Genomic DNA, 17500 nt, shown 5'->3' on the forward strand with positions numbered 1-17500 from the left:
CACTACCGGTCTAGCTGCCGGCCTAGCTGGGAAACTCTAGACCGCGGTCAATATCGATTTTAGCCAATCAAATTCGTGAATTTTGTCGTTCCCAGTCCTCGTGAGACAGAGCCATATAATAAGAGACAATAATGATATTATTGCTTAAATTGTCTAGATACATGTAAGTGCAAAGATTACTTCTCCATTTCGCCTATAACACGCCCTTCAAATATACATTTTATCTCATTCAAGAATGATAGACTAGTTGCATGGCAAAAGGTGAAAACACAAAAGAAAACTCAGCGGAGTTGGTGCAGGTTAGAATGGTTTTCAGGACTCTGATTTTTTAGTTGTCATTAAATTTGTTGCCTAGCGACTAGTCTATCAACAAGGAGGAGGTTGAAAAGAAATTTGTGGCAAAACCGCAGAGATGTTTGTGACCATAAAGTCCTATCCGCTCAACAAAAGATGCAACTGTTGCCGCTGTTAGAAGACCTTAACCCATTCACCCTTAAACTAGCCATACTTATTATTTTACTCTGTCTAACGCCAGACGATTTTAGTCGTCAATGGGGAACCCCCAGGAGTCATTGGGTTAATAATAGACTTGTGGAATGTGAAGTGTATCAGACTCTCCTCTTCTCCAGTATTCAAAGTTGTTTCCCCAAATTTTGAGCATGGTCAAAGTTTTGCTTTAAAAAAGGTGTAGATCACAGCTTTGGTTTACATCCACAGATTATTCCTTCACCATAAAAGAACCCGAGTTTGCTTCATTATCTAAGAAAGCAAAAGGTAATCACTGCAAAAAAATTAATGATAATAATTATCATGAGCTCTTACATGTACATTGTAAAGAAAATTACAGCCTGTCGTGTGACTTAGAGACTGTATACGTTATCAGTGAGTGAGATGAGCCAGCCATGTAATTTTGTCAGTAATATTGTCTTAGAGACATTGCCCAATGCCTCATTCTAAATTAATTTTTGTTGTAGATCTGAAGGCCATCTTAGCGAAAATTCCTGCTGAAATCAGCAACAGACAAAAGTTTCTTCAAACGATAAAGTGAGTGTCACACATGATTTGAAATGGATGGGCCATCATTCTGCATAAGTTGTAACTTTTTCCCCTGCATTATTAGATCTTATTTTGTGTATATGTATGTACATTGTATGTTACTTTGTGCAGTAATATTAAGACTAGTTGTCGCTCTTGCAGTCGTAATAATTAACAATTACTCCATAAGCGCGCGTTGGATATGAGATGGTAAATAGCCAACGAGGCGCGTAGCGCCGAGTTGGCTATAACCAGTCTCATATCTGACAAGCGCGAATGGAATAATTGTTTTATTAAATTCCTTCAACTCCAAAAATTTTGAAGTACGAAATACGAGCGGAAAAAGCGAGCAAATCCGAGCGAAATCGAAAAAAACTTGATGAGAACTGATGCGATGTTGTGCAATACCTTGTTGTCAGACAGATGCAGGCTCATCACAAAAACATTTCTTGCCTTTTCGCGTACTTCTAAACGTCGGAATTGATCCAAACTTTCCCAAAAAAAGTTTTTCTCCTTTTTGGCTTTATTCAAAGAGAAATTTGGCATTCCGACGAAAACATTTTTGGTTTAGCAACGCTTAACGCAATCATTTACCATATAAGGTCAAACCAAGGTATATGAGCTGATAACCGAGATTGAGTGAACCAATTAGAGCACGCGAAATGCATTATCCGAGGTTGAGAATTTAATAATAACAATTATAAATCGATGCATTTTTCCTTCCATTTCATTGGCAGAAAGCCCACCACGTGACCTGTAAATAACTGCCTACACATAAGTGTTTTGCTGCAAATAATATTTAGCTCATGCGTTATTGAAACCATGCTCTTGTGTGATAAAGGCAGTCAGCTTTCCTGAGATATCAGGAATTGATTTAATAATGTTTCGAATTGTGAAAAACAAACTCAGTCATTGCATGATAAAACAATTATTCAACTCGCAAAGTATCGTGATTTGTCAGTGCTCAGCTAATAATATTGATCTGCTTGCCACTGTCAAATCATGACATTCTGCTCAAGCTCGCCCAATAATATTGTTCATTATTGTGACTACGTGTATATTATTACCGGTATTTTAATAACAATATTACTACAACTTGTGTATAGTGATGGCTGACCCTATCAAACTCAAGCATTGATTGCTTGGAAGTGTATTGGCAAACTAAGTTTTTTATTGTACTTGTAGGGACATTGCAACTGCTATTAAGGATCTGTTGGACGCTGTTAATGATGTTTTTAAGCATTGTCAGTCAGTTGGAAAGATGGCACAGTATAAAGAGGTAAACGTTTTATTTTTAAATAACTAACTGACAGCACAGGATTGAATGACTCCTTTTCATAATACTGGTTTCCGAGTGCAGTGAGCAATGGCGGAGTTCAAAAGGTGTTAAAGTGATATACTGTACAGTACATGTAACAGATAATGTAAAATACTAAGCATGGAGTCTGTGAAGTCGTATCCATCCTGCAGGGGGTGGGTTTTAAACCAAGATTACAGTAAAATTTTCAGTAGGTTCTTATTTTAGAAAACTGAAGGCACAGATGAAAAAAAAATGGACACTGCTCTAGAGTACTTTGGAAATATAAATTTACTATATGGTTATCTAAGCTGTATTCTAGATAACTACATGTATTTTTAGTGTAATACAGGAATATATTTCATATCACATGTGCCCTGTACTAGTTATCTGTTCTGATCGCTGGTGCCTCTATCAAATTAAGAACCTACATGTATTTAAACCTAGAGCTGTAAGTAGCCTACTGTACCATTATAAATAGGATTTCCATAAGAACCTACATGTATTTGGGTTAAGTTTGAAAAACCTAGGTTCTTATACATGACTTTTTACTGTATTTTGAAGTTCCTGTATAATATGTCGTAGTTAGAATTTTTCCTTAGTTAAATATTTTTCCAGACTACGGTAGTTTTTTTTTTTACTTTCCTTTGTTTTATAGACATTTTCATAATCTGAAACAAAGGAAAGCAAAAACAAACTGGTCTTCAAGACCAATTTTAACCAGGGAATATGTTATATATCTGACATGAAGTATTTCGTACTCTTTCCCGTATGCATTGTGTAAAAGCTGTAAAAAATTGTCAGAAAAACTAGATTTTAAAATACAATACTGTAGGTGACAAGCAACTTTGAAAAACAATGACTGTTTCAAAGAAAAACAAAGCAGTCTTAAGACACACTTTATAACATTTCTCTGGCAATCAGTGGTTTAATACTGACAGCGGATGAAAAGCATTAGCAAAGCTCTTAACTCGGAGAATTGTGCTATTTTTTCCCTAAATTAAAGTACTGTATTTACTCGATTGATTAAACGCCGCAGATGGAAGGAAAAGCACCAATGAACGTCGCCCTCAAATAAACGCCGCACCGAATCACAAGTATGTGGCGTTTATTCGAGGATTGTATAAGAAAAAAGTGGTTTGGTGAATGTGTTTTCAGTATACTGGGAGCTAGGGTATTGGTTTGTTGTGAAGCCCATGGTCTCCTTAATCATTGGCCCCCTACTGAAGGAGAATTTCTTGTTCTTGAATGCTTATATGTAGGATACTTTGGACATACTTGTAAGATTGGATGATTTATCTCCTACAATTGACCATTTTCGAATTCTCACGGCTGGACTGGATCTAGCATGCAATGGACGCTAATGCGGCAAATTAATTTGCCACGGTGTGAAAAGATTTGCCCGCATTAGCCTCCATTTCATGCTAGATCTAGTCCAGCCTTGAAAATTCGAAAATAGGCTTTTTAGAGGGCTTCAGTCGATGAATTATCTGTATAAATTCTGTCCCGAAGAAGTTATCCGTGTAAACAAAACAATCAGACACCGTACAACATGCTCAGAGTGCCACTTAGAAATCATCCAAAACTTAAGAAGACTGTGCGCACAAGAAATACAACCTTTTGTCATTATTTTACTGTACATTCAAATAAGCCAGCGCAGAACGAAAAACTTTGCACCCAACTCCACCAGGAAATCTTGTAACTCTCTACCAAAAACTTTGCATTCTCAAAGTTTTTGTTCATCGGGGCTACAATCCTGGTCACAACTGTTGGGACAATTACCGTTTTTGCCCCTTCCCCCATTACAATGTTGATTTTTCACGGTCTCAGAAATCAAGATCCGTTCATCGATCGCTGGCATGGTTCAACATTGTCTGAGGGGAAGGGGGGCACGAAAAAGGCAGCGAAAGACGAACACACGTTGCTCATATAACGATGGAAGCATGTACAGTAAATTCTCTACTTTTCGCCCAAAATTTGACAAGTGTCCCAAAGTCTTTTGACCCGGATTGTAGGTATCATTGTGGTAGCGAATTGGTTGTGCGACTTCACCTTAGTTCCTGGTGACGATGAGCCCTTCGCCTGGACTCCCTCCCTGCTATGTGATCATAAACTTCCCACAAGTTCGGTATTAAGAATTTCTTAGGCCATTTTGGATATGCGACTAACTATGTTATTTGTCATGTGTCCATTATGTATGGCTTTTTTTCTCCCCAGGCTTTGGAACGGAACAAGAAGGAATTTGTTAAGTATTCCAAAAACTTCAGTGATACCTTAAAGCAGTACTTCAAGGATCAAAGGTTTGATTGCAGGATCTTCCTTTGGGAAGTAGATAACAACAACAACAACAACAACAACAACAACAGCTACAACTACAACTGCAACAAATGAAGACATGAAATTAATATATAAAATAAAAATAAAGTATTACAATGTTTTACAACATTAACATTAATAATAACAATAGCAGCAACAACCTTTACACCCCAAAGAGTCGAAAGTTGCTTTGGCATGGTGACACTTCGTTTTTGTTATAGTTGTATTGTAATTGTTCTTGCAGTTGTAGTTGTTATTATTGTTGTTGCTGTTATAGAGCGAGTTTCAATCGAGTTTTGTAAAACCAAAACCAAAGTAATTACTTTGGCCAATCAAAAGGGACGGAGACAATCCAGTAAACCAATCAAAAATCGAAGTAATTACACGTAGCCGACACAAAGCGCGGGAAAATGTGCACGTGCGAGCCACTATTGGTTTTGGTTTCACTTCTGATTCGTTGAAAAAATGGCGCGAGAACTTTGAACCAATCACTGAGTGAAGTAATGCAAAACCAAAGCAATTCACTAATTACTTTCGTCACTCAATTTGATGTCTTGGTTGTAGCTGTTATTGTTATTGTTATTGTTGTTGCTGTTGTTGTAGTTGTTGTTTTGGTTTTTTTGTTTCAGGGCAGAAGCGGTTTATGTCAGCGCCAACAGACTTATCAATCAGACAAACCATATCTTGTACATGTTTAAACTCGCTGGGGGATCATGAACTATTTCACGAAAGTAGCTTTGTAAAATAAATTCACCTTTTGTATTATTTTATCAGCTTGTTAGTGCTTTCAGTTGTCTTGTTTTGTTCAGTTTGTAGCCAGTAACACTGGGAGTAATAAAGTTTGTCCATACTAAACGTAAATCTTGTTCTTTTAATATGAATTCATGATCAGAGCGTCATTCCCAGGACGATGCGTAGGCTGTCTTCATTTTAAAAGGGCTATGTCACGTTACCGATCCGTGTTTCGGGAAAATCTTTAGTTAATCACGAGAAAAGAACTCGAAAATGGTAATATGGAATGCCTTTAATGATAAAATTATCGTAACATCACAAACAAGATCATTCTGAGCAAAGACGACCCTTATCCAGGCTTTTGATCGTAACTGCGTTGTACCCCAGTTTTAAGTTCCTCGTTTGTAGAATGTGAAACAAAGACATTCATGTAGGAATATATATGGAATATTTTATTACTTGTCTTCATTAAAAGGTGACTTTCGTTAAACTACCATCAAGTTACACAGTTGAGTAATTTAGTAAGACGAAGGGACAAATTTCATTGCATTAAGTCCTTATTTATTTGACATATAGGCAACATGAACGAAACGTCAGGTTTGACCATTTCTCAGAATTTTAATAATTGGACAATCCTAACCTTTTCATTTTTAATTATGCATTTAACTCGTAGTTTTCTTTTTGTTACGTGACATTTCTCGACTAATGACGTCATAATGCTTGTTTTGGACATTTTGGAATGTTTATCCAAGAAATTTCCGACAACTTTTTGCTTGAAACTGCTTAAAACAACCATGAACGTATAATTGTACCTCTTAATGTGGCATCGTTCATTTTTATTGTGACTTCTATTGACATTTATAATGTGACTTGACCTTTTTTTCCTTTTAATTCCAATTTAACGTTTCCGTGAAGATAGGGATATGATTAAAAAGTCAGAATGATAAAGCCTCGAGAGGAGTACTTGAGCAAGGAACAAAAAAACATTGATATAAGATGACTTTTCAATCCTTGTTTCCGATAAAAGGTTTACGTTGTTTTTAGCCGTTAAAAAGTCACGTAACACATTTCAGAGCGAGTAAGAGCTAAGCATGCAGATTTTAAGTTAACGTCGATTGGACAAATACTTCCTTATTCTAATTTATGAGCTTAGTCAAGACTTAACACACTGGAGTCAAGAGTTACAAAGGGCCCAGTCATAATTTAAGTTGAACGGGGGAGGGGGGGGGGGGAAGGGTGGAGGAGAAATTGGGGGCCTCCAATTTTTTTGGATGGAATATGGGGGACCTTAAATGGCAAAAGATGACCTTGGGGGAGTCTTCAAGTTTCTTTTAAGTAGCATCCCACCTGAGCAGCATGATGCTTGAGTAAGGACCTGATTTTGATTCAGTTTTACGCAAAGTCCTATATTGTGTAATACTAAAACAATTTCATCAGCATTTGACAAAAAGATTTAATGCTCAAATAGTAGGTGCATCAACACAACATCCATTATTGTGTAACACTGAAACAATTTCATCGGCATTTTAACAAATGATTACATGCATAAAGTCATGTTATGCAAACTTACTATCCGAATCATTATTTGTAGATGAGGTTGATGTGGACTCACTGTCTGTGTCACTGTCAAGTTTTTTGCTATTAGAGCATGTACTGCTCATATAAAAAGCAGTAAGCTTTGGCTGATTATCTTCTTTCTTCCTTGAAGCGGTCCTGTTGGCCTCTAACCTTTCGATGGCTTGTCTTATCTCAATTATAACACAGCCACTGATATATCCTTGCTCTTTAAGCTGTTTGAGAGGCTGTAGGTGAAATCTCTTTCTCAGTTTAGTGTGAAGTGCTTCTCTGTTGGGGTTATTACTATCAATCACAGGAATACTGGCTTTTTGAGTCATATCTATTTCTCCATTCCCAGTCAAAAGTTTACACACCTCTTTAGCCTGCCTTGACAATACTTCAGCTTCTTGGTCTTGTTCTTTCTTTTTTGTTCTTTCATTCTTCTCTTCCTTCTCACTTCTTCAGCCTTAGTGTAGGTATTTTGGTGATGTCTTCTACGTAAGGCAAGAAGTACGGTATTGACATTGTCCAGCATGTGAAAAAGTGTTCCCTTTATTTCTTCTAATGCTTGAAGCTTTACTTCAACATACCTTACTGTGCTCTTTCCCCCCTGGAACTAAATCAAGGAAGGGAAGATAACAATTTTTCTTTTTCTCTAACAGTCTGTTTGTAATACCTTGAGAGGAATTCATCATTTTCTCCAAGACACCTATAGCTCTTTCACACCAAAAAACATCTTCAGAATTGGCATCATGTCGAATAGATTGTAACCTTTGAATGTTGTACGAATGACCACTATCTGAGTTTGCTGAATTGCTCTTGATTTCATCCACTTTCACAGCAATACTGGCTTTTTGAGTGATATCTATTTCTCTATTCCCAGTCAAACGTTTACACACCTCTTTAGCCTGCCTTGACAATACTTTCAGCTTCTTGGTCTTGTTCTTTCTTTTTTGTTCTTTCATTCTTCTCTTGCTTCTCACTTCTTCGGCTTTAGTGAAAGTATTTTGGTTATATCTTCTACGTGAGGCAAGAAGTACGGTATTGACATTGTCCAGCATGTGAAAAAGTGTTCCCTTTATTCCTTCTAAAGTTTGAAGCTTTAGTTCAACGTACCTTACTGTGCTCTTATCGTTAATTTTATTACAGTAGGTCCACATCAGCTGTAAAGTTGCTTTTTTCCTCTTGACCTGCTTTACTAAATAAAGTTATGTATGTATGTATGTATGTATGTATGTATGTATGTATGTATCTGAGTTTGCTGAATTGCTTTTGATTTCATCCACTTTTCAAGCCAAAGAGTTTATATCACTTTCTATTTCAAATCTCCACCTTCTTTCAGCAATTAAGTAATGTTGGAATCATTCCTTTGAAGAAAAATCTGTAAAACACTCAGTGTATAAAACAGATACAACATCATTATAGTATTGGAGTCGTGCACTGTGAGGGTTTGGAATCAGATCATATAACTTTCAAATGGCTGAACTTCTTTAATTTGATTCGTTTTGTCTACAACCAACATCCCGCTGCCTGAGCTAGCTTTGAAAGTAGCTTGTTTACTGGAATGTGACTTTGTCTCCAAGTTAAAGTTTAATTGTACAGGAACTGACGGCTTGGAAATGACTTTAAGCTTGATTTTTGTCAAGGCAGTAAAATCGTCTGGTAAGTTTATCCATTCTTCTCACTCGTTGTCAAATAAATGCTGCAGTATCAGATCGTTTGTAGTACTTATCTGAAAAGCCTCTATTAAATCGCTTCTACTTGCTCCAAAGTTAACGTTGGCCTTGATTTTCTCTTCGCCAAACATAAAGAGTACTGATACTGGTAATTCTTCCTCTAGAGCAGCCATTTATTAACAAACTTTGTAACCCGGACTGAAATATACCCATAAAGCAATGCAGCACTAGTAGAACCCACTGCTTTTGTAGCTTGTTTTAGGAACGCCTGATGGTTATTGCAGAAAACTGCTATGGACAGTGTTTTCAGGTATGTAATTTAAGAAAACTTTTTCTCGTAGTGAGGTTGAGGTGGGATTACCGAAAGAACCATTTCCTGGAAGACCACAACCAGATGAAGTGACTTTACGTGGCTCTAACGATGCGCGATCATTTAACAGGCAAAACTCTAAAAGGACATCTCAAAATGTCAGAAAATTGAGCCAAACTTGTTCCTTAAGTGAAATTTTGCCACATTTAAGATTGCTATTGTAAAAAAAACAAAACAAGCGAAGGAACAAGAGAAGATGAACGGTCTGATTGCGGTGTATTATGAGCTTATATCTCCGGAAATCGGCAGCGATGGTAAGGAATCTCTAATAAAGAGTATCCTTTCTTTAGACTACTGTCTCGAAATATATTTAGGGCATAAAACAGACTTTGTTCCTGGATCACCCCTCACAAAGGATGAGAAAGTTTCCTTTCAAGACTGCTTACTGCATGATAGGTATGGCCTACTAGTGTACATTGTGAACACACAAATCCAAACAAAATAGTTTGTGGTACTCAGGCCTGATGACATAAACGTAACTGAAATTTTCACAAATTAATCACTTCATCTGTCTCTAAAGCTGAAAGTGAAAGGCAGTTGACTAGCGACATACTCAGAATTATTTTGGGATACAATAGACACAGAATGGGACGTGAAAGTGGCGAAGACTTTAGTTACATGATACAAACGATCTTACTCCGAACTTGAGAATCTCGGCATTAACATCGATTGAATTAAAAGAGACAAGCAGAAGGTAATAGATGTTGCAGGAGAGTGGCAGAATGCGATGATAGCTCCTGAAGACATAATAACTTTGCGCCTCAAACAACGGCTGTCTTCCTACCAAAAAGAATTGGAAAGTCTCACTAGCCTGAAGCAGAGAAAAGAAAGAGTCTGGGATGCAGGAATAAAACAAATGAGGGACAAATTGAGTTCACTCAAGATAGAATCCGTGATACTGAATGCTTAATGGCAGATGTAAAGGGTCACAAGGTGAAGCAGATGATAAAACGCAAGGCTAAATCATTATTTGAAGAAAATAGAATTAAAAGAAGGAAGATCTCTTCACAAGGAAGACCGTCTTTGCTGGACAGCTAAGATGAAGAATTTGTAGCAAAATGCATAGAAGACAAGGCCACATACCACGGTCGTCGACATGACACCGTTATGTACACAAACAAGAGAGTGAAAAAAAGTGACCTTCTTGATATTGCCAACTATAAGCTTTTACAAAGAGGAAAACAAGCGATTAGATCTGCCAACACCGTTTACAACCGATCACGACCTAGAAATATTAGATCTTTGCAAGCACGGCGACATTGTGGGAAAGGCCTTTGTTGCTTCAAAAAGCCCCTTAAAGCAGAGGACAATGATAACGAGACTACACACTTTCAAAGAGGCCATATTAAAAACATCAAGTTGTCTTTCTTTTCTAACAATGTAAACACGCAAACCTGCAACTATTGCTTCATGCGCAGCACTGATGACAAAGCTTATTTATGTAATGTCAGAATTTTGACCCTTACTGATGTTAATCGAGCACGAACATTACCGAAAAGCTTAGTGTATATTACTCCAGCTGCACACCGTATATCTACTACGAAAGGCCCGATTAAAGACGACGAGAAGACATTAGAGACAGACGAAGATCATCATTTTGTTTATGTAAGACCCAAGGCAATAATTGGAAGTTCCGGACCTGATATATTTCAAACTGAATGAGCACACTTACACAAAAGCATTTCGTGGTTTTTGTGCGCATGCTCATGGTTACCTGTTTCAATATATGGATATGAGCAATGTAGTGGATATGAGCAAAGTAACCACGAAGTCGGATTGCCCTCACCGTTTGTATGAAGCCAGCCGTGATGGTCATTTACAGAGGGGCCTCAAAAGAGCCTTAGAAACGTTTGACATGGATACGTCACTGACTGATGCAGAGAATTACTACACGTGTCATACCTACATTGTCTCAAATTCAGAGTACCCTTTAGATCTTCCTCGGAATTTACTGGCGTTAGTGTAGGAGAAATAATGATCCTGAATGCGAGAGTCAAAGATACTTCTACCAGTCTCTGAAATTTTCGAAAACTTGAAGTTGGCGTTTCAAACTATCTTGTGAGGTTCGGAGACGCAGAAAACATGGGTGCTATTGAGTAGGGGTCTGAAAATAATTTGGGATAAAAAACACTTTCTCCTCCACCCCCCCCCCCCCCCCCCCCCCTCTCCAACTTAAATTATGACTGGTCCCTAAGCTTATGGACCCTTATGGTCCTGTGGTGACGAACGTTTTCTCGTCAGCGAGACTGGTTCCAGCGCGTTGCCCCCCCCCCCCCCCCCTTGCCTCCCCCACTAAGTGAACTGAAGATCTGGGCTCTGAGCTGGTCCTGATTCCTAAAATCCACTCAATGCAGGAATGTTGAAATTATTTAGCTGCTTTATTATGTGACGGAGTGGTTTTGCACAGATCCGTTAGTAGCCACTTTATCTTATACAATAATCTCAATAATGCCTAAAGTACCCCCCCCCCCCGGGTATTTTGCTCACATTGTGAAAGTAATGACAGTCAAAATGACAGCCAGCCAGATATCAACACATTCCACAAGATTTTTTCAGGTCAGATGACTGGGACAATGAAATCAACAGAAATCTAGACATCAATTAAATTTAATCATACCACAACCTAGAGAGTCCTGCAAAGCAACACAGAGCTGGAAAAGAGAGAGCATCACCATCTACCAGACAAACCATTGCTCCAGGTGTGGACAACGAAGTCACAGAAGAATCTATGGCTCTCGTATCACATGTCAGAGGTTAAAACGTCTATTGTGTTTAAATCCTCAGCGTTTTTAGACGAATTGCCCTTAAGCGAAAACAATAAACGAAAAATGTTATCAGTTTAAAATTTACAACTTTTGGGTATTTAACGGTGTGACCGAAACACGAGCAAACATGGTTAGGCGAAGATAACTTAAGCTTAATTCTTTATGGAAACGACATAAACAAATAAATATTTGATGCCTAAAAAAACAAACTTAGCTCTTTTGACTTTCTTATTGAAAAAAACTGGGACTTACTGTTTAGTTTTTCTGTCGAGTCCATGTTGAGCGTGAGATCTTGATCATCAAAGGTCCCAGAACTTTTTCTCCACCGCCGAATCAACTCGGAAGCAAAGAGCTCAAAAGCTCGAATCGATTTGTGTTCGAGGCAGAGCATGCGCACTCATTTTGCCGCGGTGTTCCACACCGGGTTGTAAACCAGGTTGGTGGTATGGCGTGTCATCTTGCTTTTTTGTCTTGTTTTTTGATTGGTTTTCGTCCGTGCGTGATTTATAAGAAAACATACGCATAACTGACGTCATCATTAATAACTTTTAATTCGTTATTACGGAACTGTGAAACATTCGGCCATAGTATGGAAAGCGATGGAAAGCCATACTGGACAAAAGCGGTCGAGATATATTTTACTGGTTGAGAAATCATCTGGAGGTCGAGAAGTAGTTTCGACAATTTAAAAGCATTTCTTTTCCACGGTCGAGATATACGTTGGTCGATCGAAATAAAAGTTCACACCATTGGAAAAAGTGTTTCCTGTCGGACAGGAATTTTCATCGGTTGGCAATCAAGTTGTCACCGCGGACGAGAATCCCGACCATAGATCGGTCGAGGAGATTGGTCACCATCCTTTTGCTAATGGTGTGTAAAGGTATTGAAGTGTATTAATCCAAAGTGGCGGAGGTTGTATTTTGTTGTTGTTGTCAGCGTTATGTTATTGAATCATCGTCTAGCTGGAGCACACCATGATTTAGAGAACTTCTTTTTGTCTTATCAACGTTTTATTTTGCAAATAAGACAAAACGGAGCCTCTGATAACCCCAGCTACGTTGAGTATTTTTACGACCACCTGGAAGGGCAAGTCCAAACTGTTCTTGCTATTTTCCTGGCTCTCGACAATAGAGCTTTTTGAGTGTCAAGACGGATGGCGGTATGCAATAAGTTTCTTAACATCGATGACACTGGGTGATGTCAAGAGGATTCTACAAGAGAATCTAAAGGACGATTACATAAGAATTTCTGATACAAGAGTGCAATTCTCAAAAGCATAACATTGTATGTTATTTGCAGTATTGACTACAGCTCGCCTCGCCGTCTCACTCCGGCTATAATTCACACAACAAAGTAGTTTGCCTCTAGGTTTGTCCATTGGATAGTATTTATGGGACTTTAAAATTTTCTTTTTTCCTCTTTTGCCCGCGTCGAAAAGCCCTCGCTAATTGCGGGCAAAAGCACTTAAAGTTAGAATTTTTCAGATCTAGTAAAGAATTCTTTTTATTTTCAATGGTCTGAACTCTTATTGCGATCTACGAACGTGTTTCTCCACCGTCGAAAATGTTTTTAAATTGTTGAACTTCGAAAATGTTTCTCGACCGTCCAAAACCCCTTCTCAACTAGTAAAACGTATCCATAGCCATCGCCTCGAGCCCTGTCCTTAACACATCTTACGTCATGATTCGCGCTTACGTAGCGAAGCGTTACTTAAATTTGAAGGCTACAGTCGATGTATAGATAACCCGGCGTTTTATTTCTGTACTCGTTGCGGACGGGAAATGTCATCGGCAACAGTCAAAAATTCTGTTGGGCAATCCATACTTCATAACACGGCTCTTTACATTGTGGGTGTGTCGATCGGTTGATTGCATGCAAAGCGAATATTTAAATACGTTACGTTTTTTTATATAAATAGACTAACTCGTCGCCAGGTCCTTTGCGACTTTATTTTGGCGCCCAAACGGAAGTTCTACTGCACTAGCGCAAATCACGTCATCTGTGATTTGATCACGTCTCTGAAAGTTTCGTGCGACGGAAAAAAGACTGGGAGCTATTTTGATGCAGTCCCGCGATGACTTGGGGTCGCAAAGAAACGAAGATGGCGGACAATGTGGCCAACGGATCATGCCTTGTATGTGGTAAGATTAATCCAAAATACCGTTGCCCTGGGTGCGAAAGACAAACATGCAGGTAAATAGAATGCTGAAACGTCTGATGAAACTCAAGTTCTGAGATCACCAGGAGATTTTGCCGAAGTGTTGAATAATTTGTGTTGTCTTCTTCATCAGCTTAGCATGCGTCAAAGGTCACAAAAGACAATTTCTTTGCTCTGGTGTCCGTTGTAAAACAAAATTCATATCGGTGGCCAAATATACAGACAGCGACTTACTATCAGGTAACTATTTCAATTTGAGCGAATTCACAAGAAACACAGATTAACTGCCTTATCTTGGGGCCCGATTAAATAGCGACCTTCCAATGGGCCATTCCATTTTTTATCCGCACCCCCCCTATTGAGGTACTTTATATTTCACCCCCTCGGAAAAGTAAACTTTTGACCCCCTAAGAAAAGAAGCTCAAAGTGCCGACACACTCCCCCTTCAGAATTTATCCAAAGATCAAAGGTGCCGAAAATTTGTGTGCTCAGAACTGAGAGCTTTTTAATACTTATTGTCATCCTCTCACTCCAATCGGAAGGTCCCTATTAATATAATTTAACCTTTTAAGTTTAAGGCCCGTGGGGCTCCAATTGCATTGAAGAGTAGAATCCTCTGGTGACGTGTTAGACAGAGTAAAAGTTAATCTGTAAGTGGCCACTGGGAGTTGAAGGGTTTATATGTACATGAGATCCTTCTGCTGGCATTAGCAGGGTATTGTATGAGGCGAGTAAGCCCGGTTTGGTCTTAATGATCTTTGAGCTGCTCAGCGGCTTGTCAGTGAAGTTTAGTGTTTTAGAATGTGAAAGGTACATGTATATATTTTGTTGGCTCTGTGGCTCGTCAGTTGTGACAAGTGAGATGCCAAGCCATTCAAGTATTACTTGTTTAAATTAACTTCCTTGCAAATTAGCCACTTAAGAAATACTTGTTTCAAAACTGGCCCTGTATTCTGTGTTTGAACCACATCTTCAGAAAGAAGTCGAGAGAAAATTCTTTTGCTGGAGTATCAGAAAATGTCATTCTCAAAAACTTCAAAAATCTCCGCAATTATCCTGAAACTAAACATCTACCTCCTCTACCACCACTTATTTCATTCAAATGCAACAAAAAAACATGGCTGAATTTCTGGTTAGGAGTGCATTTAAGTCTGACAACCAACTGGGAACCTTCAAATGTACATGCACACAATGCAAAACTTGTTTTTTTGTTTCTAAAGATCTCAGGACCGAATCGATCCATTAAAATCACCAACCACTTTACATGCATCTCCGCAAATGTCATCTATTGTAAAACCTGCACTTTATGTAAGAAGACCTACATAGGCGAAACAGGGACAAGATTGATGGACCACTTTTGCGAACACCTACGAGATGTATTTTAACTTTTTTCTCTGTGCATGTCAAACTACCACACTCTACTTCTAATGGTCTGATTTTGTTGATTTTTTGCTCATTTTCATTGATCAAAGTTACTTGTCCTGTATGACCATTTTTTCACGGAATGATGCAGCACCCATTTTGCATTGAGACCAAAAACTATCATTCACTTTCATCCACTCTGTCAAATAGAAAAAAAAAACTATACTTAACAGTCATGTTGAATGTTCATGCTCATACGTATGCGATAGTTGGAACTATCATCAACAATCGCGACCATTTGAGTGACACTAACTTACTCTGCAATGCAATAGAGATTGATAATAATGATAGCCATGAATGATATGAGAGACTGTACCTGATAAATTACATGTACAGGTATGAGTGCAAATAAATACATGTAATTAAAATAAATTATTCACTGGTACAAAATGTACCTAGCATGATTTGAGGAGAGACATTAATTTTGTCGGGCCTTCATTATTTTATGTGATTGTCAGTGATGGTTATTTGAATGATGTACATGTAGATTATAGATTCTTGGAGGATGTGGATAGATTGGCATATACTGTGGCACATGATAGTCGGAAATCTTGGAAACGCTGGGGTAATCAGGTAAAGTTAAAATAATAATGAATTATTTTTTAAGTCATAATATCTCTTACTAATCAAGTTTTAGTACTGTGGGGTAAATTGAAGAAAATGGCCCACAGTTTTACCTGTCTCTATCTTTGTTCCTCCTATGTGTAATTTAGTTTCCTGATAGTCCGGCTAGTTTGCAGAAGCTGAATGGTTTGGAATATACAGGTGTATGTAATAAGCAAATCCTTTTGAATGTAAAGTAACCTTTTTCAATCTCGTTCTTGTTGATGTCAGTGTGTAGTAATAATAATAATAATAATAATAATAATAATAATAATAATAATAATAATAATAATAATAAGAACAACTTTATTTAAGTGTCATTGGATTTAGCACAAGAACACTAATTGGAGACACTAATGGAAATTAAATCAAATCAAATCAAATCAAATATTGGTTTTTGTGGAGAGAGGAAAACCAGAGTACCCAGAGAAAAACTGGTCAGAGTGGAGAACCAATAAACTCAACCCACATATCACACTGAGTCTGGGAATCTAACCCGGGCCACATTGGTCAGAGGCGAGTGCTCTCACCACTACATACCAAGGCTGCTGCCTAAGAAAATTTTAAAGGGGCCCTCAGCTAAACGCTGAGAACTTAGGAGCCCAACATATGAAGTGAAAGGTGTTGCTGTGAAAAATTAAGGCGCCCAGAGCTATTCTTTGGGAGCCCCAGGCTACCGGGCTCCTGTTAGGCAACAGCCTTGCATACGCCACCCCAGCTCCCCTGTTCGATCTCAACAGGCAAAATGTCTATAAGTAGTAATGAGATCAGCCACTTTTTGAAACCATAGTGCTTAAAGTTCAAATGTGGTCTTTATTATTTAGGCTTCTCTTCTTCGTTGGAAGGCTAAGGAACATGGTGTAGACTTGCGGCTAATGCCACCAGGAATGTCAAAGAGGAAAGAAAATTCATCCAAGTTTAACAAAGCGTAAGTTTCTTGAGTCTCCCACAATAATGAAGCTAAATGTTGCCTCTATGTAATTAGGGTGAACTGGATCCTTCAAAACTTTCAGCTTTCAAAGAATCCAAACCAGTGCCCTACAAATGTAAATCATGGATACTACATGTACATGTATGATTCTCAATTGAGTGCGTCACTAGGGAAGTTTGGTGACGACAAAGTTTCAGCGTTAAAGTCACCATGTTGTCAAAGGCAAATTGCTTTCTTTCCAAGGGTAACTTTTCAGGTTTTGACGTCATTTAACTGGCATTGGTCACCGGTTTGATTTACCGTTACACAATTTCGGTGGGCTTCATTGTTTCTGTCAAGTGCCTAAAAGTTGTAAAAGTTACTCAAAGCAAGTTGCCCTTGACAACATGGGAACTCAAACATTGAAACTTTGTTGCGAAACGTCTAAAGTTGCTTACTCAACTGAGAATCTTAATTAGCAATTACAGAAAATATAGGGAAAATTGAAAAATTCCAAACATGCCCATAACTCGCCTACTATAGCCAGGTATTACTATGTTTATTTTCGCACTTTTTGATTCAAGCAATGAAAAAGTAATTATAATAGTCTTATTTTGCTATAGAGAACAGTGCATTTTGTGGAGAATTCATTGGCTGTT

The 17500-nt window shown here is 38.2% G+C and overlaps 2 protein-coding genes across 2 annotated transcripts in view; both read left to right on the plus strand.

The window, feature by feature from the left end:
- The window catches only part of LOC138030948 (programmed cell death protein 10-like), a 10782-nt gene extending 4911 nt beyond the window's left edge, over window positions 1–5871 (plus strand). Inside the window, exons 5-9 of the mRNA XM_068878802.1 lie at window positions 718–774; window positions 975–1044; window positions 2221–2314; window positions 4550–4632; window positions 5278–5871. Of these exons, the coding sequence (XP_068734903.1) occupies window positions 718–774; window positions 975–1044; window positions 2221–2314; window positions 4550–4632; window positions 5278–5365 (392 nt within the window). The 3' untranslated portion in view covers window positions 5366–5871. The remainder of the gene's footprint in view (window positions 1–717; window positions 775–974; window positions 1045–2220; window positions 2315–4549; window positions 4633–5277) is intronic.
- Window positions 5872–13810: 7939 nt separating this feature from the next.
- The window catches only part of LOC138030170 (box C/D snoRNA protein 1-like), a 9930-nt gene continuing 6240 nt past the window's right edge, over window positions 13811–17500 (plus strand). The window contains exons 1-5 of the mRNA XM_068878054.1: window positions 13811–13941; window positions 14040–14146; window positions 15816–15901; window positions 16756–16859; window positions 17465–17500. The exon at window positions 17465–17500 is cut by the window's right edge and continues 33 nt beyond it. Of these exons, the coding sequence (XP_068734155.1) occupies window positions 13823–13941; window positions 14040–14146; window positions 15816–15901; window positions 16756–16859; window positions 17465–17500 (452 nt within the window). The 5' untranslated portion in view covers window positions 13811–13822. The remainder of the gene's footprint in view (window positions 13942–14039; window positions 14147–15815; window positions 15902–16755; window positions 16860–17464) is intronic.

This window comes from Montipora capricornis, chromosome 13 (assembly GCF_036669925.1).
Source record: "Montipora capricornis isolate CH-2021 chromosome 13, ASM3666992v2, whole genome shotgun sequence".
In the NCBI taxonomy this organism is placed as follows: Eukaryota; Metazoa; Cnidaria; class Anthozoa; order Scleractinia; family Acroporidae; genus Montipora; species Montipora capricornis.